The 19,732-nt window shown below is 34.0% G+C and overlaps 2 protein-coding genes across 2 annotated transcripts; one reads left to right on the forward strand and one right to left on the reverse strand.

Moving 5' to 3' along the window:
* Positions 1–219: 219 nt before the first annotated feature.
* Positions 220–1,884, forward strand: LOC21405484 (rhicadhesin receptor). Its single transcript, XM_010096623.2, has 2 exons — positions 220–657; positions 1,092–1,884. Exons 1-2 carry the CDS (start codon positions 549–551, stop codon positions 1,634–1,636), a joined length of 654 nt encoding a protein of 217 aa, XP_010094925.1. The 5' UTR covers positions 220–548; the 3' UTR covers positions 1,637–1,884.
* A 2,693-nt stretch (positions 1,885–4,577) lies between these two features.
* On the reverse strand, positions 4,578–10,659 carry LOC21405485 (phytochrome A). The gene is made up of 5 exons (XM_010096624.2): positions 10,026–10,659; positions 7,408–9,469; positions 6,327–7,143; positions 5,652–5,942; positions 4,578–4,976 (listed from the first exon to the last, which is right to left on the reverse strand). Exons 2-5 carry the CDS (start codon positions 9,461–9,463, stop codon positions 4,748–4,750), a joined length of 3,393 nt encoding a protein of 1,130 aa, XP_010094926.1. The 5' UTR covers positions 9,464–9,469; positions 10,026–10,659; the 3' UTR covers positions 4,578–4,747.
* Between the last annotated feature and the right edge of the window lie 9,073 nt (positions 10,660–19,732).

Raw genomic sequence — 19,732 nt, forward strand, 5'->3', positions numbered from 1 at the left:
TAACCGTTTTTTATAGCGTCATTCTTAGAAAGTATCTCATGAGTGACACAATCGTTACACTTTTTTTTTCCCTTTTTTTTTTTTTTTTAATTCAATACGATCACTTATCGTTCATTTATAACTCGGGCCAATCGTTTATTTATAATCTAAAATTACGCGGAAAATAGAGTCAACGAATTAAAAATTGAAAGAGAGGCAAAATACCGAGCCTTAGGGGGGTGACTTTGCTTTGGGAAAAATATAAGAAGTAGGCATGTCCCATGCTTTACATTCACAACTACATGTCTGTCACACGACATATCTAATATTAAAAGTGCCTTATTATTTACTTGTCTCATGTCCCTCCCCTTATAAATACACATCCTAACCTTCACTACCTCATCACTCCACAGTTTTCCAAATACAACATTCTTTTCTCCTTATTGAAAAAGACCTCTCTTATTCTTGGTCCACTTCATTGATATATATATAGATTTTTTTTTTTTTTTTTTTTGCCCAAACACTTCATTGATATTTTCTTTCCCCTTATCTGCAATAATCCGACGATCATGGCGGCTATGTTGGCACTTTTCGTCACGGCGTTTGCCGCCATCTTGAGCTCCTCCGTCGCCGATCCGGACTTGCTTCAAGACGTTTGCGTCGCCGATCTCAACTCTGGTACTGACTCCAATACTTTTTCTTGCTCTTTTCCTTTAATTTGAACTTTAAACAACCAAATTCAGTAACTCTAAGGTAAAAAGAAGTAGCTCAAATAGAAACAGTTAATAGCTTTTGGAAATTGGAACTCAATTATTGTTTAGACTTGAGAAGATGAATTTTTCTCACTTTTGTTTCTTTTCTTTCTGTTTCTTGTTTCTAAACTGTAACTACTAATCAAGTCTTCTTCTTCGTCTTCTTTTCAATTGGAAAGTCTATGAATCGCTAAAAATAATCTCATTTCCACACAAATTCCTCAAACAGATTCATAATTCAATCCAAAACCTTCTTAATTTTCCAATAGTCAAACAGAGGTGAAAGTCTGGTCTATTGGTTATAATGACAAAATTGCTTCTAAGAAAGTACTTACAAAAATTTTCTCGGGAACCAAACAGAGGTTAGAGTCAACGGATACGCGTGCAAGAGCTCAGCGAACATAAGCGCGGACGACTTCTTCTCCACCATACTCGCGAAGCCAGGAGCGACAAACAACACCTTCGGATCGCTGGTGACGGGAGCGAACGTCCAGAAGATTCCAGGCCTCAACACTCTCGGCGTCTCCCTCTCCCGCATCGACTACGCTCCCGGCGGCCTCAATCCGCCCCACACGCACCCACGCGCCACCGAGATCGTCTTCGTCCTCTACGGAGAATTGGACGTCGGATTCATAACCACCGCCAACGTCCTCGTCTCGAAGACGATAAAGAAGGGAGAGATCTTCGCGTTCCCGAAGGGATTGGTTCACTTCCAGAAGAACAACGGCAAAGATCCCGCCGCCGTAATCTCCGCCTTCAACAGCCAGCTGCCGGGGACTCAGTCGATCTCCACCACGCTCTTCGGTGCGTCGCCACCGGTGCCGGACAATGTTCTGACGAAGGCGTTCCAGATTGGGACCAAGGAGGTTCAGAAGATCAAGTCCAGATTTGCGCCCAAGAAGTAGAGTACTGTAAAAGTCTGGAGTCGCTGAGATTTGTATTTGTTTGTTTGTGTGTTTGTGTATTGTGTATTTTGTACTTTTGTGACGTGTTTTGGTGGCCTTTTCTTGGGCTTCTTTTGTTTAGGTTTATTACTTACGATTCAATATTGGGGGAGATTATTGGAAAAAAATCATAATGGGGTCAGTGAAAATGGAAAATGTTGTAATAACTTCTTTGGTATGAGAAAATACAGGAAAAAAAATGTTATTCACATTCTATTTACTTCTTTCTAATTATAGGAGATTTTTACGGTACAATTTGAAAAAATAAATTAGCGTTAAATTTTTATTTTTAATCATCATATTTGTATAAAAAATTATACTTTGATATATTATCTATTTATTATTTTGATGTGATTTTAATCAGATATAATAGTTAGAAACATATATTACCTGTAGGAGACTTTACAGATAATAGAACTATTTTGATATTATATGGGGAAAAAAAAGCATATGTTGCTAATTACTGTTATTTTGGACGAGCATAATTTCACATGACAATTTTAACCATGATTATCTTTTAGCATTTCACCTTCCTGCATGTAAAAGCTAGTCAAACGGTAGGTAAGTAGAGTTAAGTTTGCATCTACCTTGCCGCCAAATTAAGTGACAGCCGTGTCTTTTGGTTGAGCTTTTGCCTTCTCTACCGTTATTATAACTTAAAAATGATAACTAGAGCTTTTGGTAGAGCTCAATGAATGTGTATGTTATTGCCTAGCTGTATCTCCTTCCTCAAGTTGGAGTTTACCTCTTTAATCATTAATTTTAAAAATAAAATAAAAAAGTATACTTGGTGAGCTTGAAGGAGTGGATGGCGAAAGAGATTACAATTTACAGATAAAATATTGTCTTTTAACATATTATTTTATATTAATATCTAGTTTAGGTGTCCCGTTGAGACAGTCGGAACTATTATTTAAATAAACAGTGACTTATTATTGTAGTTTCTATTTAGTGATAGTATATAAAAGCACACTTACCAACAAGATTCTCCCACTTTTGTTGTTGTTGTTGTTTTTTTTTGTTGCTTTCTTTCCTTTTTCTTTTGAATAGCCCACCAAGGTGACAACTGACAAGCAAGGATGGGCCAATTGATGTCTTTTAAGATAACGTTAACGTTCAAATTCTTGCAACGCATAGAATATTGGTTTCCACCTACATCTTATCTCTCCTTTAAGCTAAAGAATACAAATACTACAGAGAGAGAGAGAGAGAGAAATAGAGTAAGATTGAATGAAATTGCAAATGCATAGCAACGTGACCGCCAATTTAAACCGGAAACTTCAAAATAACGTTCCTTGACAAATCGACCCATGTTTTTGTGCAGGTGAAAATGGCAGCCTAACCAAAGTTCTAAGCTGAGAGTGACACCTCTTTTTTTTTTTTGGTTAAATCTCAAAATGGGTTTTCACCAAACCGAAAACTAAAGGGTTTTGTTCATATTTCAAAATAAAGCAAATAATATTGATGGCGATTGATGATTAATCATTTATGGCATCGTGTTACGAATATCCAAATAAGGAGAGTAAGAGAGAATACAGTTTGTATAACGTAATGATAAAACGAGTAAAGATACATTTTTTTTTTTTTTACTCTGTTTCTCAAAATTAATATTGGACTATGTGATTCGAGGCATAACCTAACCATAAATTTTCACTCCCAACTTCAATGTTGAGGTTAACAATTTGATTTTTCGAACTCCGTAAAAAAATGAATATTAGTAATTGGACAGTTGTGGCATCAACCGGTGTATAGCTCATCAACGATCATGATTTATAATTAGAGTTGCTTGTTATTGGTTTATCAATTTAGGGATTTCATTAACAATGAAAAGATTTAGAGAGTAATAGAGACAAAAGTGTAAAATCATGAAAAACGCAGGAGGCACACGTACATATATCTTAAAAAGAAAATATAAGTTTTTTAATCAAGAACAAATGTAAAGGTGTAACGGGTTTGGTCACTTCCTTCCATGTTCTAAGCTCACAATAGAGGTTGGACTTGATCTCAAATCCTTAAACTCAAGGTTGGGAAATTTTACCAATATAACTAGGTGATTCTATCATACGTATTACACATTATATAGAAGCAGAATGATTAGTGTAGTCTTTATGGTATCTCAGTAACATTGTTATTATGTCTTGTAGACTAGTCATCATGGTATCTCTCACTAATATAAAAAGTCCACGACCATTTTTTTCTAGAATTGACCCTTAAAATTTAATAGGAAATTAATATTGTCTCTTTGTTCAGTATTAACGTTTTATTTAAGTTTTTAAGTTGATCTATTTTAATAAAGAGTCAATAATAGAAATATCACTGTTATAAATGAGTAATTTTGACTTTTTTTCCCTGACTCATCCATCTCTGCATTTGAGCTGCTCATGCAACGTACAAAGTACTTTAGTTTGACAGTGGCTTCAAGTTCAATTTTTAACCATATTCCTAATTAACAAAAAAATGTGGTCAACTTTAAAGATATTTTGATCAAATGTTTAACTTTTACATAACCTTGAGATGTTAATTTTTAACCAATATGGAATTAATATATGTAAAATGTTACAACGCATGCTTATCGTTCTTGGGAGCAAAAGAAAACAATTAAGAAGCAACAATTGTTATTATCAGAGAGATTTCAATTAGGAGCCTCTATGAAGTAAATAAATAAAGAAACAATTATCAAGAGAGCTTGCGCTGGAACTAGTAAAAACACGAGCTTGAGCTGAAATTAGCCCTTCCAAGAGGGCTATATTTAGCATTTGATTTTCTCACAAGTCAGAGCCATCAATGAGTTGCTTTTCTGATACACATAAGTTAAAGATTCCTAGCCCACAAAAAAAAAAAAAAAAAAAAAAAAAAAACCCCAAAAACAAAAACTTGGTCATTGGTCATGCAACTGAAAACAAGCATAAACGTGATGGCACATACATATTTACATTTCAAAGCCAATATCGATGGGTCATGGGACTGGTGAGTACATATAAAAACTAACATTAACGTTCCAAAGTACAGCGTTAGACTCTCTCTTGCTGTCTCTCTCTCTCCTTTGCAAACCTTGTAAAGTTGGATTCTTCATCATTTTCCCTCTTTTATGAAGGCCCGGGACTTGTGGGCTGCAGCAAGTTCAACAGATATGATGAAGGTTGACTTGCCTGCTTCCTTGAGATACTGTACGTCGCCATTCATGAGCTTCACCAGCTTTCTGCTGATCAGCAGGCTGATGCCCTCCTCAGATACGTCTCCATCGGTTCCAAACATCTGGTTCAGCAACGATTCCGGTATCCCCGAACCCGTGTGTGTTAACCTGGTCCAAGTAATCAACTCCATATAACAAACCACAAATGATGTTGGGTAAAAAAAGTTTAGCACTCCATGTTTGCGTGCACAACTTCCCATCTCTCAACTCAAACAAAATGATGACTGCTTTTCATATTTTTGGTATAACGTTCATTACGTGCATATGTGTATACGTTATTAGCATTATCAGTCCCTACACTATCAACATTGTTTCACTTTGATCCCTGAACTTTTCATTGGCAAATTTCCCCTCGAACTTTTTTTTTGGCAAATTTGGTCCCGATCATAAATTGACAACTGATTATAAATTTTAACAAAGGTAATCATGTCTCTGTAATAACTTGAAATTTTATAGAATTAGTTACATCAAGTATAAAATGTTCTCTTCACTGCCCTTAAAAACCCTTGAAATTTAGAGAATTTTGAACCTAATGTAAACTATTTTTTTGTAAATTTCATTTATCATGCGATAAAGGATGTGATTAGCTTTGTTATTTTCAGAAATTTATAGTCAATTTGACCGCCACAGACCAAAACTACCAAAAAGCACAAGTTTCGGAAACAATTTGCCAAAAACAAATCAAAGATCAAAATGACACAATGATGATAGTTCAGGACAAACTGAATCAGCGCTAATAACCAATTACAACCAATTATAGATAAGGAAAGCTTAAGCAAGTACCTTAGCTCTAGGCGCACAAGATGAACAGACTCTCCCAAATGGTCTTTGGTCAAATTGGCAGCAATGACAATTTGGCCTCCATTTGGTGTAAAGTTGACTGATATGAGTAGGAAATCAGCCAAGACTTGTTGAAGTCTAAGACTATCACCATATAAGGTGTCATTCGTGGTCTCTTCTGATGCATCTTCAACTAATCTGATTCCCTTTGCTTTGATTTTCATCATGACTTGGCTGGTAGCTGCAACCAGTATCTCATGCAGAGTGAACTCAACCATTTCTAGATCTGAATAGCTGTTTTCGGAATCAAGATAACAAAATAGAAATGGTAAATGATCTCGTCAGAATGAAGAACTGAAAACATAAATACAAAAACAAAAAAAAACAAAAAAAAAACAAAAAACCATCTTTCTACTTTATGCAACAAGAAAAGCCCAACAATACTCGAGGAAAACTATAAAAAGCGAATTAAAAGTTCACTATCAATCTCTCCAAGCATCTAAGCTGACCTTAATAGGGTAATCGAATTTGACAGCATTTAAGTTGTTCTAAGAAACAGATCAAACAAAGAGTAACCACCTAACCAAGCCAACCTTTGTACGTCTATGAAGCACAACCTTAAACGTTAAGAAATTAATAATTGCACGTATTCCTCAATAATTACTAATATAATCATACCCTTCTATGATGTTATCAAGATCAGAGTCGTCGAGAATCTTGCTGAGCTGACGCTGGCATTGGGCACTAGTATGCAGAAGCTGTTTCTGTTCTAATCCCAACTCAGTACCCTCCATCATTTTCCTAGAGAAAATAATTCCAGATAATGGATTACGGATCTGCCTCTTAATATAAGCTAATGCTTTCAATCTCTTTGTAGCAATTTGTTCCATTAAGCGCTGGACATGAAGCGCTTGCTGCAGCTCTAGGCTAGCAAGCTGCAAGAAGCAAAAGACCCCAGTGACCGCACCATCCCTATCCAATTTCTTACTCACACAGAGTAAGCACTCGATGTATTTTCCATTCCGGGCAAAAAAACCAAAAGGAACCTTTTCAGATTCCTGACCTGTCATCGCATTATTGAGTACAACACCAAGGTTCACGAAAGCTTCTTGATTCTTGAGACGACAGCACGTCATGCTGACCCCGAAAACTTCTCCCAAAAGCATTTTGTCGATTACCTCTTCCCGTTTCCAACCGGTTATCTTTGTCATTGCTGGATTCCACTCAGAGCACCAGCCAAATTCATCAGCACCAAATATTGGAGGTATCAATGGATTTCTGTTTTGTACAATTGCTTTGTAATCACCCTCAATTCGAGTGAACTTGTCCATCATAGTCTTCTGAGCAGTAAGATCTTGGGCCACAAAACACACTCCAACGACATTTCCGTTAAGATCCCTACTTGCACAAGCATTCACTACCAAGCTGATGGGGCCAGAGTCGCTCCTAGAACCATGTGTTTTAATCTCAAATTGAATGTTCCTCTCCTCTTTACCTGATAAGAAAGCATAAGCAAACTGTCATTGATCACCCATGTTTGGGGAAGAAAGCACTCAGAAACTATAACAAATCGAGTGTGGAAGAAGGAAAAACAATGTTCCTCCTTTGCAGCTCATGCTAAACGTGAGCATGCTGTAGTCACCTTATACTGATTGCTACTGTATGCAAGTGTGTGCGTGTGTAAGAACGATTCTAAAGGTACACAAAATGTAAAAATGATTTTGTTGTACACAAAATGTAAAATGGGACCCATAGGTACCTTGCAATGCCAGCTCTAACATCACTCTGACCACCTCGGTTGATGAATCTTCCACAAGTGTCAATAAATGTGCTCCAATTGCTTGCTCCACGGGAAGACCAGTCAGGTCAGAAATTTTTGTGTTCCACCCATTGACCACTCCGTCAATGTCTACTGCTAAAATTGGCACTGTGGCTGTCTCGATCAACCTGACCATCTCACTCGTCACAGCTTCAAGTTCTTGCATCCCCTCAAATTTTAGGTCAGTGAGCCTTGTATTGATAGTCATGGTGTTTGAATCCAAGGCTTCAGTATCTTTGAATGCATTCCTCAGAATAAGCTGCAAAGAATGAATTGCGTCCATCTCATAGTCCTTCCAAGGAAAGCTCCTTGTCTTGACAACTTCTAGAAAAGCCTTAAACGATGATCGTGGATGCATCTTCCTTCCATCATCCTTCTCACCAGGCTCATGTTTCGCACCACCCCATTGGATCTCTGCAGCAGTGTGGGACCGGAACCAGAAAATCATGTCCTTGGATGTTATCCTCACTGCTGCCATCCCACATATTACATCATCTAGAGCATGAGCCCCAGGATAGCCCGCATCATACAAGCTATCTGTACTCAAACCAGTGGAGTCCATGTGGTGCTCAGAGAGCCACAAGACTATGTCATGAAGCTGGGAATCACTTGGAGCAATTCCAAGTCTCCATACCTTGTTTCTGTATAATAGAGCAGCCCCATCACATTTCACTAGATCCATTATATTTGGGCTCTGTGACACGATACCCAAGGGTGCATCACGCATCAGCATATCGCACAATAGAGTCTGCGTCCGCAAAATGTTCTTCTCAACAATCTGATTTTCTAACTCTAATTCCTTATTCACATGGATGGCAAATACTTGAGCTAGAAACTCACAGGCATACCGGAGAGGGAAAGGAACAAATCTCGGACTTGTGTTGTGGCACACAACTAAACCCCAGAGTCTCTTTCTCTTTTGTGGCTGCGAAGAGTTGGGGCTGTCATCGTCATCATCTCCCTCATTGACTACTACTGCCATGACAAGAGAAGCAATAGAATTCATGTTATCCATGTACTGTAAATGGCAACTGTGTGGAGCCCTTAAAGTTGAACCACACAAGGTTAGATCAAACGGAAGCTTCTCATCCTGAAACACCTTAACATGTTTTGCATTACAATCAACTATCATGCGAACTTTATTTTTCATAAATAAAAATCTTGCAGCTTGAGGAATATCAGTGGCTGGGTAATGCAAACCCAGATACGGCTCCAGACCAGGTTTTGTTATTTCGGAGACCACCTCCCCGTGATCGTCCTCGTGAAATTTATAGGCCATCACCCTGTCATAGCCAGTGAGTTCAAAGACCTCTTGGACCATTGTATCACAAAGCCTTTCCATGCTCCCGCTAGGCAAAGATTGCAACCGCGTAATTGCTTTAGCTGCTAGTTTGTATGACTGCAGCGCTCCAGCAGCTGTCATGGGAACTTCGTAAGGCTTAACTGGCTCAAAGTCAATGATCAAGCTACCAGTTACGCGATGTACAATCGCGTAAAAGGGCTTTCCTGAGGTCTTGCAATGAACTAATATGGGATTTAAGAGAGAAACATCTCCAAATCCCAAGGCCTTTTGCAACGCAGAGGCACTGGGAGCAGTAAAAATTGTCCTCACATCAGTTCCAATGCCTAGAACAGGGTGATCCCCGACACTTGGGACGGCATGACTGACCATGGTCAGCATTTCCGGAGCATTCTCACTGTATGCAATGACCTTCAAAGTTTTCTCATCTAATGCTAGCAAGCACCCAAATGGCTGGATCAACTTTCCTTTCTGTATGTGATGCAGATATGCAGTCGTTACTTTGTCAGACCTTGGTTGTTGATCTGCAGAAGTCGAATTGCTTACACGAATTGAGCTCGAGTAGTCAAAGGAACTACCCGTCTCCTCAAACTCTGCATGAAGCTTTGCATCAACAGTTGTTTGAGCAACAATCCTAGCACTGTGCCTCGATCGCCCCGAGTTGCTAGATGAATGGCTGGGTCTTGAAGTAGACATTTGTCACTGAAAATGGGAAAACCAAAAGAAACGGAAAGAATAAATTTGAAGTACAAATGTCCGACATGAAACAAATGAACAACGTGCTGATTTGAAAATCAAGTACAAGTCTTTTCTTGTCTTTTATCTTTTCAGTTTTTTTCCTCCAAAATGGTAGCTAAACTTGAGATGCCCATCATCAAACTTTGGCACTAGAAAGCCAATTTTCAATATGTAACAGAAACACACTAAACATCATTTACATCAACCTTTCCGAAGTAATAGTCCCAGATACTTATGGTCCAAAAGTTTCACCCAAGAACACACTCAATTAAGCAATCATATATAAACACACATAAACCACAGATGGTCAATTAGTCAGGCAAAACATGTTTCTACAAACAAATCATGAACTTTCCAAACAATACAAAAAATACAACACAATTTTCAGTATCACAACCCCGGAACGAAAAAGCAAAAACTAAACCTTGCTCAAAGTCAAAAGTACGAACTTGGGAATCTAAAAACAGCTAATTACATAGGAAAACCAAAATGGGCAAAGGAAATCGAAACGATTACTAACCTTGTAAAGCTCAAGAAGCAGAAGCGGCAGCAGAAAAGCAAAAAAACAAAAAACAAAAACAAAATGCCCAATTCACTTCGGATCCAAAACCTCCCCAAGTTTAACAAAACTGGGAAAAATAAGAATAATAATAAGCAAGTTAAAAAGGTGGGAAGAAGCAAAGAAATTCCCGACCGTGCCAACACAAGCTCCCAATCCCATATCTCCTGGAAAACCCACAAGATATCGATCACCGCCTTTCCTGTCTGTGGACCCCCCAAGCCACTCCTCTCCCCATCATCAAGCCTCGTGCATAATAGTTAAGATGTTGAAACAACCGCCTTAAAACAATAAAATAACCCAAAAAAAAAAGGAAATGACCATTAAAATTGGGTTTTACCGTAACTTGAAGAAAGATAGTCAATTTGGGGGTGGCAGAAAATCCAAAAACTGGGTTTTTTTTTTATTGGGGTTTCCAAAGATGGATAACAGGAAGAACAGCAGCAGCAGTAGTAGTAGAAGCACAATCTGGGAAAGTCGTCGTCATGACTGAAGTCGACTTTTCCGGTTTAAACCAGGAGCTTTTAGGTTTTAAAACTGGAAACAAAATCTAATCCTGGATTATTGGCGTGTTTGTAGAGGTTGGTTTGTTTTGTTTTTGGCATCAATGATTAAGGGGATGTTCAGAGACAAAATTTAAATTTGAGTTATAATTTTATTTAAATTTATATTTTTTTATAAAATTAATTTAAATTTAAATTTAAATTTGAGTTTAGGGTTAAATTTGAGTTTAAAGTTTCATTTATTTTGCTGATTCAAGTTTAGAATTCGAATTTTGCTACAGTAAAAAGCTCTCACAAACAATCACATCTGATTTTTTTACTACGGTAAAAGGCTTTCACATAAAATTACATCTCAACTCGAATTAAAAACTCGAATCAACGAAATTTTCTCTTCAACTCAAGTTCATAAACTCAAATTCAAGTTAATAAATATTTTTTTTATTCTTATAAATGTCATAACTTTTTTGTTTTAATTCTGATTGAGATGATTTTTTTTTCTATGCATTCACAACGAAAAGACGAATAAAATATCACCCATATATTTTATTAAAAATTTTTCATTACTATTGAGTTTTTATTAAAATACTATCTAAATACAAATTTAAATTTTGATCCATTCAAACACAAACTCAAAAAGATTTTCAATTTAAATCATGACTCAAATATGCACATTGAAATACAAACTCAAATTATAACTTAAACTCAACTTAAAATTATTACTCAAATCACCATAACTCAAAAATGTAAAAGAACAACCTCTGAGATTTTGATTGAACAAATAAGGAAAATTAGAGATTGCGTCACTGGTTAGACTCGCAAAAAGATGGACAAATAGAGAGTAAAATAAATGGTTAAAAAAGAAAAAATATATACATATATATATATAATAAGTAAGTTTTTTCAATAAGATTGGGTCTGTTAATAACTATTAAATTTAGTTAAAATTAAGTCAGATTAAAAAAAATTCAATAATGTACAATTTTTTATGCGTAGTTCTATTTTTTAGGACGTATGAGAAAAACATAAAAGGGTGATTTTATTATTATTATTTTGATAAAATTTACATTTAATTAAAAAAAATATGTTAGTAATATATAATTTTTTATACATATAGGAGGAATGAGAATATAGACCATTTTTTAGGATGTATAGTAAAAACTCTATAGATAAGGGGGTGATTTTATTGATATTAATTATTTTTTTAATGTAGAATACCGGAATAGCCCGTGACACGAATGCCAACAAAATATTGCGTTACGGCACTTAAAGGCAGTCACGTGCCTAACCCTATCCTTTTTGCTGGATCAGATTTTTCTATTATTGCCTGTTTTTTTCCTCTTTTTGCCTAGGATTGTCAATTATTATACAACACGTTTGCCAACGGCCCATTATAGGTAGGGGTGGCAAGTTGTGTTAATAAATTGTGTCAATGTTAACTCATTTATTAATTGTGTTAGAAAATATTAATTTAAATATAATTTATTTATTAAATATGTTAAAAATATCAACTCAAATACGACTTATTTATTAATTATATTAACCGTGTCAACCCGTAAAACCAGTTTAAGGGCCCGTTCACTTCGTTGATTCGAGTTTGTAATTCGAGTTTAAATGTGATTTTGTGTAAGAGCTTTTTACTGTAGTAAAAAAGTTAGATGTGACTGTTTCTGAGAGCTTTTTACTGTAGCAAAACTCGAATCGACGAAATAAACAGGGCCTAAATTAATATATTGAATAAATAACTAATATAATGACTTATTTATCACGGTCTTACATGTTTAACATGTTTATTAGTCAATTTATCTTTTCTTTTAAGAAAAATAAATGACTTTCACCTACAAATATTAAAATTCACATTATTTGTATTTAATATGTCATATAAACTTTCATGTTATATCACATATCATTAGATTGCATATGATACATATAGTTAATCGTGTCAATTCATGTCAATTCGTGTCACTTCGTGTTAGAGGTCAACCCTAACCCAACCAAATTATTAATCGTGTTAATCGTGATCTAAACTCATTTATAGTAAACCCAAACTCGCACAAAGTTAGCGGGTTTCGAATCGTGTCGTCGTGCCGCTACTTGAATTGTCAACCCTAATTATAGGCCTATGAACAACGCTAATTTAATGTACAAGCCATTTTCAGGTTAAAATTCAAGTTTTATTTTTTGTAACTAGTGATTAAGATTTATTTATTATGAGATTAGTGTTAAAATTATGTTAAACCTTTATATTTTATTTATTTTTTACGAGCATTCTAAGAGAAGTGAGTTAGATGAGATTAATTTAAAATTTAAATTAATAAAGTGAGTTTTTTAAAAATAGAAATAAATGTAAAATTTGAGGAACATTAAATAAATGTAAATTTCAAGGAACATAAATAAAAATAAATTTTTGTTTAAGTGAAAAGAAAAAAAAAAGATTTTTATAACACGATATGAAAAATAGATAAGTCACAATTCTAATATTACATTTACAAATATCAAAATCATATCATATTAAGAATTAAATTTATATATATGATTTTCCTAAACATAGTGAAAATCTACCGGTGAATACTAATGAGATCTTTTTTATATCTCCTTCATAAAAAAAAGAGAGAGAGAAAGATCTTTTTTATATCCTACCTAAAAATATTCTAACAAGAAAATGGCTTAACTTACCCTTAAAAGTATAAGCTTGAATATTTACTCTTAACTCTTGATTAATACATTTTTAACTAATTATTTATTTAACTGCAAATATATTAATTAAAAATAAATGATAAAAATTCAAACTTATGCATTCTAAAATATATTTGTCTTATTTTTGCTATTATAACGGCTGCAATGTCAAATATCCAAGTACTCACAATTTGATTCAAAAATGACAAGATCTAACTATAATAATAGAGTAGAAATACTATTCATGTGCACTCCGTCGTCATCTAAATTGCACCGTTTTGGTGCGGTTGGGCTTTCTAATTTCTTTTTTTCTTTTTTTTTTTACTTTTGGTTTTTTTTTTTTTTTTTTTGCCTTTTTATGTTTTGAGACAATCTCCAGTATGTCAACATACTAATAGGCCAAGTTTTATATATTTCAGATCTGCATAAAATCACGTAAAAATTAAAAAGTATGTATATCTAACGGTTAAAAAAATGTGACATACCGATACATCAGGCGTACCAGAGAATCTCCCTTATGTTTTTTTTTTCCTTTTCTTCAAAATTTTGTATTCTTCATACTTACCCTTCTTTTTAACGTTTTCTTTCATTTAGCTTAATTATTTTTTTTTTTCCAAAGGTTATCCTACTTAGATGTTTCTTTTTGGTAGTGTTTTAATATACTGTGTATTAAATATTATTCTCACAATTTCTTCCCGCACACAACTTTGACGTTTTTTTTTACTTTTGGTATTTTTTTTGGCTTTTTTATGTTCTCTTTTTTCTTTTTCTTTTCTTCCTCAAAATTTTATATTCTTCGCACTTACTTTTCTTTTTAACTTTTTTCTCATTTACCCAAATTAATTTTTTTGTTCTAAAAATTTATCATACTTAGATGTTTTTTTTCGGTAGTGCTCTAATATACTATGTATGAAAAGTTATTCTCACAAATTTCTTTGTCCCACTAAAATAAAATTTCAAAAATATACCCTAACCCTTTTTTTTTGCCGCCTTTTAGACCACTACTATCCTACAAATATAAAAAAGCCACCATAGCTCTACTATTCATTTTTTAGTCATCTAAAACAGGTCATTTTAATCCTTTATTTTTCTTTGGAAATGATTTTGGTTCTTTGCTTCTTTTGCCTTTTTTTCCTCTTTTTGTTTCATTTTTTTCGCTTTTCAAACACTTGAAATTAAAAAAAATTAATAAAACAATTTGTTAGTAGATAATCGAGATTATGGACCATTATATGTTACCTTTTTTCATTTTTATTGTAATCTTAATGCTAAATCCTATCTTATTCAAATAGTAAATGCTAACTATAAAACGGGTAAGTAAAAACTATAATGTTCATTTTCTGTGGTCGTTTACGCACCATTTTGATGCTTTTTTTTCCTCTCTCTCTTTTCAATGTTTTATTTATTTATTTATTTATTTTACTTTTTATCTCTTTCTTCTCTTTTTTAACACGTGTTGAATTCTAATTCTAATTCTAAGTCAATTAAAAAATAATATTTTGTTGTTCATCATATCATATGGTAGTTCTAAACAATGAGTTTTAGGTGCTTTATTTTTCTTTCATTTTTAACCCCTTTATTTTTTTTCTTTTGTTATTCTATAATTTATGTTCACCTTACAATGATTTTCATAACGATAAATTTTTAGGTGTTTTACTCTTTGTCATTTTATTTTTAAGTTTCAACTACTTTATTTATTTACTTTTTACTTTGTTATCTTATAATTAAGAATCTTTCATGTATTTTTGTAATTAGACATAACATTTTCACTTAAAATACTATTAAGTATTTATACTTCTTTAAAAAAAAAAAAGATTATGTGTCAAATTCTATATCTTGTCGTGAAATTAAGTGTAGAATCTTCATTAAAACAGATATATTGTCACTTAATATACACTTTTTTTTTATCTTTATATAAAAATATGTTTATTTATTTATTGTTATTTGTATTTCACGTCATAAAATCTTCAATTATAAATAAGCACATATCAAAACTAGTATTCATGAAAGAATGCTAGTAAACTAGTAATTAGATATTCTATGGCAGAGAAATCCCGAAATTCTATGAGAAATGGTGTAGGGTCAGACTTCCGAGTAATCGGAATCCTAGCTCACTAAGCACAAGGTTTGGCCCATGCCATGCCACCACGTTGTTACTTTTGTGTGTAAAAATAGCTGTGTAGGCCCCACTAAAAGCTGAAAATCGAAAAAGGAAAAGATAGAGAAAAAGTATAAGATCTTTTTTATAAATAAAATAAAATTAAAACACAATATATATATACATTTCATTCCATGCAATAGCTCGGGTGTCTTTGGCAGCGACGTGTCCATCCTTATCTCCCCTTATCTCCCCTTGTCTCCTGATGGGAAGTGGGCAGTGAACGAATCTATTAGAAAATTTACTCCCAAGAGTACATAAATTTATATCTTTATTTTTTACTCTTAATAAATATTCTTTTATTAATTAATTATTTACTTAAAAAAATTATGAATTAAAAATAAAAGATAAAAATTTTAATTCATATATTTTTAAAAAATATTTATCAAAATCATCGTGCGCCTTACGAGAGTTTGCAAAAGAATGAAGGTGGCACATTAATAGAATGGGCCCAAAAATGATATACCCACAATTTGGGCCATGCTACTTCCTGTCTCAAAAAAAGAAAAAGAAAAATACATATAGAGTGTGTTTCATATCAGTTCCGTTTTTATTTTTTACTTTTTTTCAGACAAAAAAGTTGAGATTGAAGAAAAAAAACGCGTTTGGAGGAAAAAAAGTGAAAAAAAATGAAAACAAAAACAGTTTTCAGTTTAGTGTAAAATGACTTAAAAACTAAAACTGAATTTAAGTCGTTTTTCATTTTCGGTGGATGCTTTTTTTTTTTTTTTTGCAAGTATGTGTGGGCTTAAATGAACTAACTAAGTGCTCTTAAATTAAAAATAAAAATTATATAACTAAACGAAGTTTCAGTTTTTTCTTATACTAAAAATAATCTTTTAATAAAACTACCAAACGCACTTTCAGAAACGATTTATGTCTGAGATTGAAAACGTTTTCATTTTGAATTTCATACAAAAATCAGAATCATTTTAGAACAAATTCCAAACGCATCCATAGTTTCTCACCATTTTATGTAAACTTATTATTTATATCATTTTAAATAATTAAATAGTTTTTCCAAAAGAAAGATAAAAATATCTTTTACTATTTGTATTAGTATAGTAAGTGAATAAGAAATTTCTGAAATTCATTATTGAAAACAAAACACATGACGTAACAAAACGCTTATAACTACAGTTTAAGCCAAAAAAGAGTATATCAGTAATGAATATTGTTTTAAATAATTGTTCTATATTTCCTTTTATTTTTATCCCGTTCTCACTAGGTTGCAACGATTTGAGAGCAAAGCCCATATTTCTGCTCCCTCAATTGATAGATTAATGGCCATCATATTGTCATTTCTGTAACTTATAAGGCTTATCTCAGCTTAGTCCTTGAGGTTCTTGAGAATGCATGCAACCTCTTATCACTTCTCGCCATTCTTTTGATTGTCAGTTGTAATTAGAGCTATCAATTTGAGCCGGATAACAGACTGACTCGAAGATTAGTTATGTGGTTTAGGCTCAGTCTGAGCCGCATAAAGACTCAGGTTAGCCCAAACTCTTGAACCAAGGTTGATCAAAGGAAAAAAGAGACGAATCCTTTAGAATGCATGAGTCTGATTTTTAACCCTTAACAAATAGTGAGTTCACCAATTTTTTCCTGTGAAAAAGATTTTGACTGCAAGTATAACTGGGCTTGACTAACCGGACTGTTGAGCTAACCTTTTATTAGGACGACCCGGCCCAAAAAATTTCACAATTCAAACCGTCAAAATTTACACCTCTAGTTGTAATCCATAGAGGTGTGTCTGCACCCCCTTAAACGGAAAAGAAAGTAGGTCTTAAGAGTAATCCCCAGGTTTCAAGTATTAAGAGTCAACTTTCAGATATAACTTGTGAGCATCACATAGTCTGTGAAATAGTGAAAGGTCACACTCTTGACTCTTGTTTGAATGGAGACTAACCATAAATTTTCACTAAATAATTTTAGAGTGATCTAACTTTAGAAAACACACAATACCAATAAAAGTAATCTACCATAAAAAAAAATTCAATATGTTAAATTGCACAGTATAAAATATAACATATGTCATACCAACAAAATTCTCCCCTGCCAATGACGAACCCTTTAAGATTGGTATTGATTCTAAACACCTAAACGCACTTTTTGTCGAGTTAAGCTATTTTTGGCGTTTGGTAAGAAGCAAAATAAGGGCTTCTTCAACAATTTCTGTTTTTACAGCTTCTTGAGAAGCAGCCCGGGTGCTTCTGATTCTAAATTGTCCGGGAATCTCCTCATTCCACATTAATGAAATTTTTTTATTCCTGTTTTACCCCCGTTGAAATGAAATAATCCCCATCTACCCATTATTCCTCTTTCATCTCCATCACTCCTCGTTCTCTCTCTGTGAAATTCCCTACTCGACAGTGCTCCTCGATCCTTTCTCGCTCTTCTCTCTCGCCGGTCTGGTTCTCCGTTTGCCATTCGTCGTTCGCCGTTCACCTTTCGCCGTTCGCCGTTCACGGTCTCCCTCTTCTCTTCTCTGTTTCTCCCTGTTTGCGCTCTGCCATCAATATGTTCTCTCTCTCTCTCTCTCTCTCTCTCGTGAAACCCTCTTGAACAGAGCTCCCTCTCTCCATTCTCGCTCCTCTCTCTCGCCGGTTTGCGTTCGTTCTCCATTCGCCGTTTGCCACTCTCCATGTCTGCGTTCCATTCCGATCTCCTCAGCACGAGTGGCGGTTCGCCGGTCTCCCTGTTCTTGCGGTCTCCTCTCCCAAGTTTCGCCGGTCAACCTCAGCCCTCTTAAGCACATTTTTGCTGTAAGTACTCCATTAATCTTAGTATTTGGAGATTTGGTTCTGATTTGTCCTCAAATTTTTGGGTTTTTTGTGTTACGTCCATTACCGAATGTCCAGAAAAATGATAAATTTGCTTGTTAGGGTTTCGGTATTTAATCTCGTATTTGTGCTAATTTTTGCTCAATCATCTTATTTAGAGTGGCTTAGTTATATGAAAGACAACAATCAATTTGAGTTAGACCTAAAGATTGGGTTCGTTGGTGATTGATCTTCTTATTTTTTCCATGTCTTTGCTGGTTTTTTGAGTTCTATAGATAAGTATTTGTGCTTCTTTCCGTGTTTCTTGTTAGGGTTTGATGGTAATGGTGTGTTCTTAGAAAATTGAGTATTGCTTTTTAGGTTTGTTTATTAGTTGAAGTTGTTGTATTGATAATGATTTATCCGTGTTTATCGATTGTTTTGATGGTAATGTTGTTTTGATGGTAAGAATGTTGTAGTGCTTCCACTAATGAGCATAAAAGATTATTTTTATAATTTATACATGCATCCAAAAACTCCTGATACACTCACATCCAAAGTCTGTATTGGAGTATCTTCTAAATCTGGTGGTATGGTGTTGAATGTTGTCATGGTTTATATTTTAATTATGTTTTAGAAATTATATGTCGTATGAGCATCGATATTATATAGTCTCCAGATTTAGACTGTAATGACGTGCTAATAGAGATAATGACGGATCGTAGATATATGCTACATTTTAAGGTAAAATCATACTTTTTATATGCTTCATTTCCTGTTAAAATAATACTTTTTATATGCTTCATTCCCTACTAAAATTATGTTTATTTATACATTAAAAATTCTTCTTTTTATAATTGTATTAGTGCAATAGATGGCGTACATGTTCCAGCTACAATACCATCAGAAGATCAAGTGTCATTTATTAAAAGAAAGCGTGTGCCAACTCAAAATGTGATGACTGCTTGTTATTTCAGTATGAAATTTATATATACATATGCAAGTTGGGAAGGTAGTGCCAATTATACAAGAATATTATTATCAGCACTACATAATCGACATTTGAAATTTCTAAAACCACCTGAAGGTTAAAACATTGTCTATATTGTATATTATATATGTTTTACATTTTACTAATTCATGTGTTTTTATGTTAATAGGTAAATATTATTTGGTTGACGCGGGCTATCCACAATTAAAAGGATTTTTTGGACCTTATAAAGAAGAACGATACCATTTATCACAATTTTGAATGAGTTGTTGACCAATAGGCAGTAAATAGGTATTCAACCAAGCACATTCTTCTCTTCGAAGTGTCATTGAATGCACTTTTGGTGTCTGGAAAAAAATATAAAATTTTGAGAGACATGCCTAATTATTCATTTACGAAGCAAGTAAAAATAATTATTGCAACAATGGCGCTTCATAACTATATTAGGATGCATGATAAGCGTGTTCGACATTTTCAAGAAATCGAGGATAATCTAGATGTTTTCGCTTATGAAGAGCATCAACCGGAGGATAATGTAGACGAAGATGAAGCTTCACTATCACAAGAAATGGATGAAGTAC

Source organism: Morus notabilis, unplaced genomic scaffold, assembly GCF_000414095.1.
Source record: "Morus notabilis unplaced genomic scaffold, ASM41409v2 Scaffold283, whole genome shotgun sequence".
Lineage (NCBI taxonomy): Eukaryota > Viridiplantae > Streptophyta > Magnoliopsida > Rosales > Moraceae > Morus > Morus notabilis.

What these genes read in the sequence shown, in the direction of transcription:
- LOC21405484 (XM_010096623.2), top strand. Translation starts at nt 549, where the DNA reads ATGGCGGCTATGTTGGCACTTTTCGTCACGGCGTTTGCCGCCATCTTG. An exon ending in CGTCGCCGATCTCAACTCTG is followed by an intron (nt 658 to 1,091) that starts GTACTGACTCCA and finishes GGAACCAAACAG; the next exon opens with AGGTTAGAGTCAACGGATAC.
- LOC21405485 (XM_010096624.2), bottom strand. Translation starts at nt 9,463, where the DNA reads ATGTCTACTTCAAGACCCAGCCATTCATCTAGCAACTCGGGGCGATCG. An exon ending in CTTGATAACATCATAGAAGG is followed by an intron (nt 5,943 to 6,326) that starts GTATGATTATAT and finishes TTCCGAAAACAG; the next exon opens with CTATTCAGATCTAGAAATGG. An exon ending in CTTGTGCGCCTAGAGCTAAG is followed by an intron (nt 4,977 to 5,651) that starts GTACTTGCTTAA and finishes TACTTGGACCAG; the next exon opens with GTTAACACACACGGGTTCGG.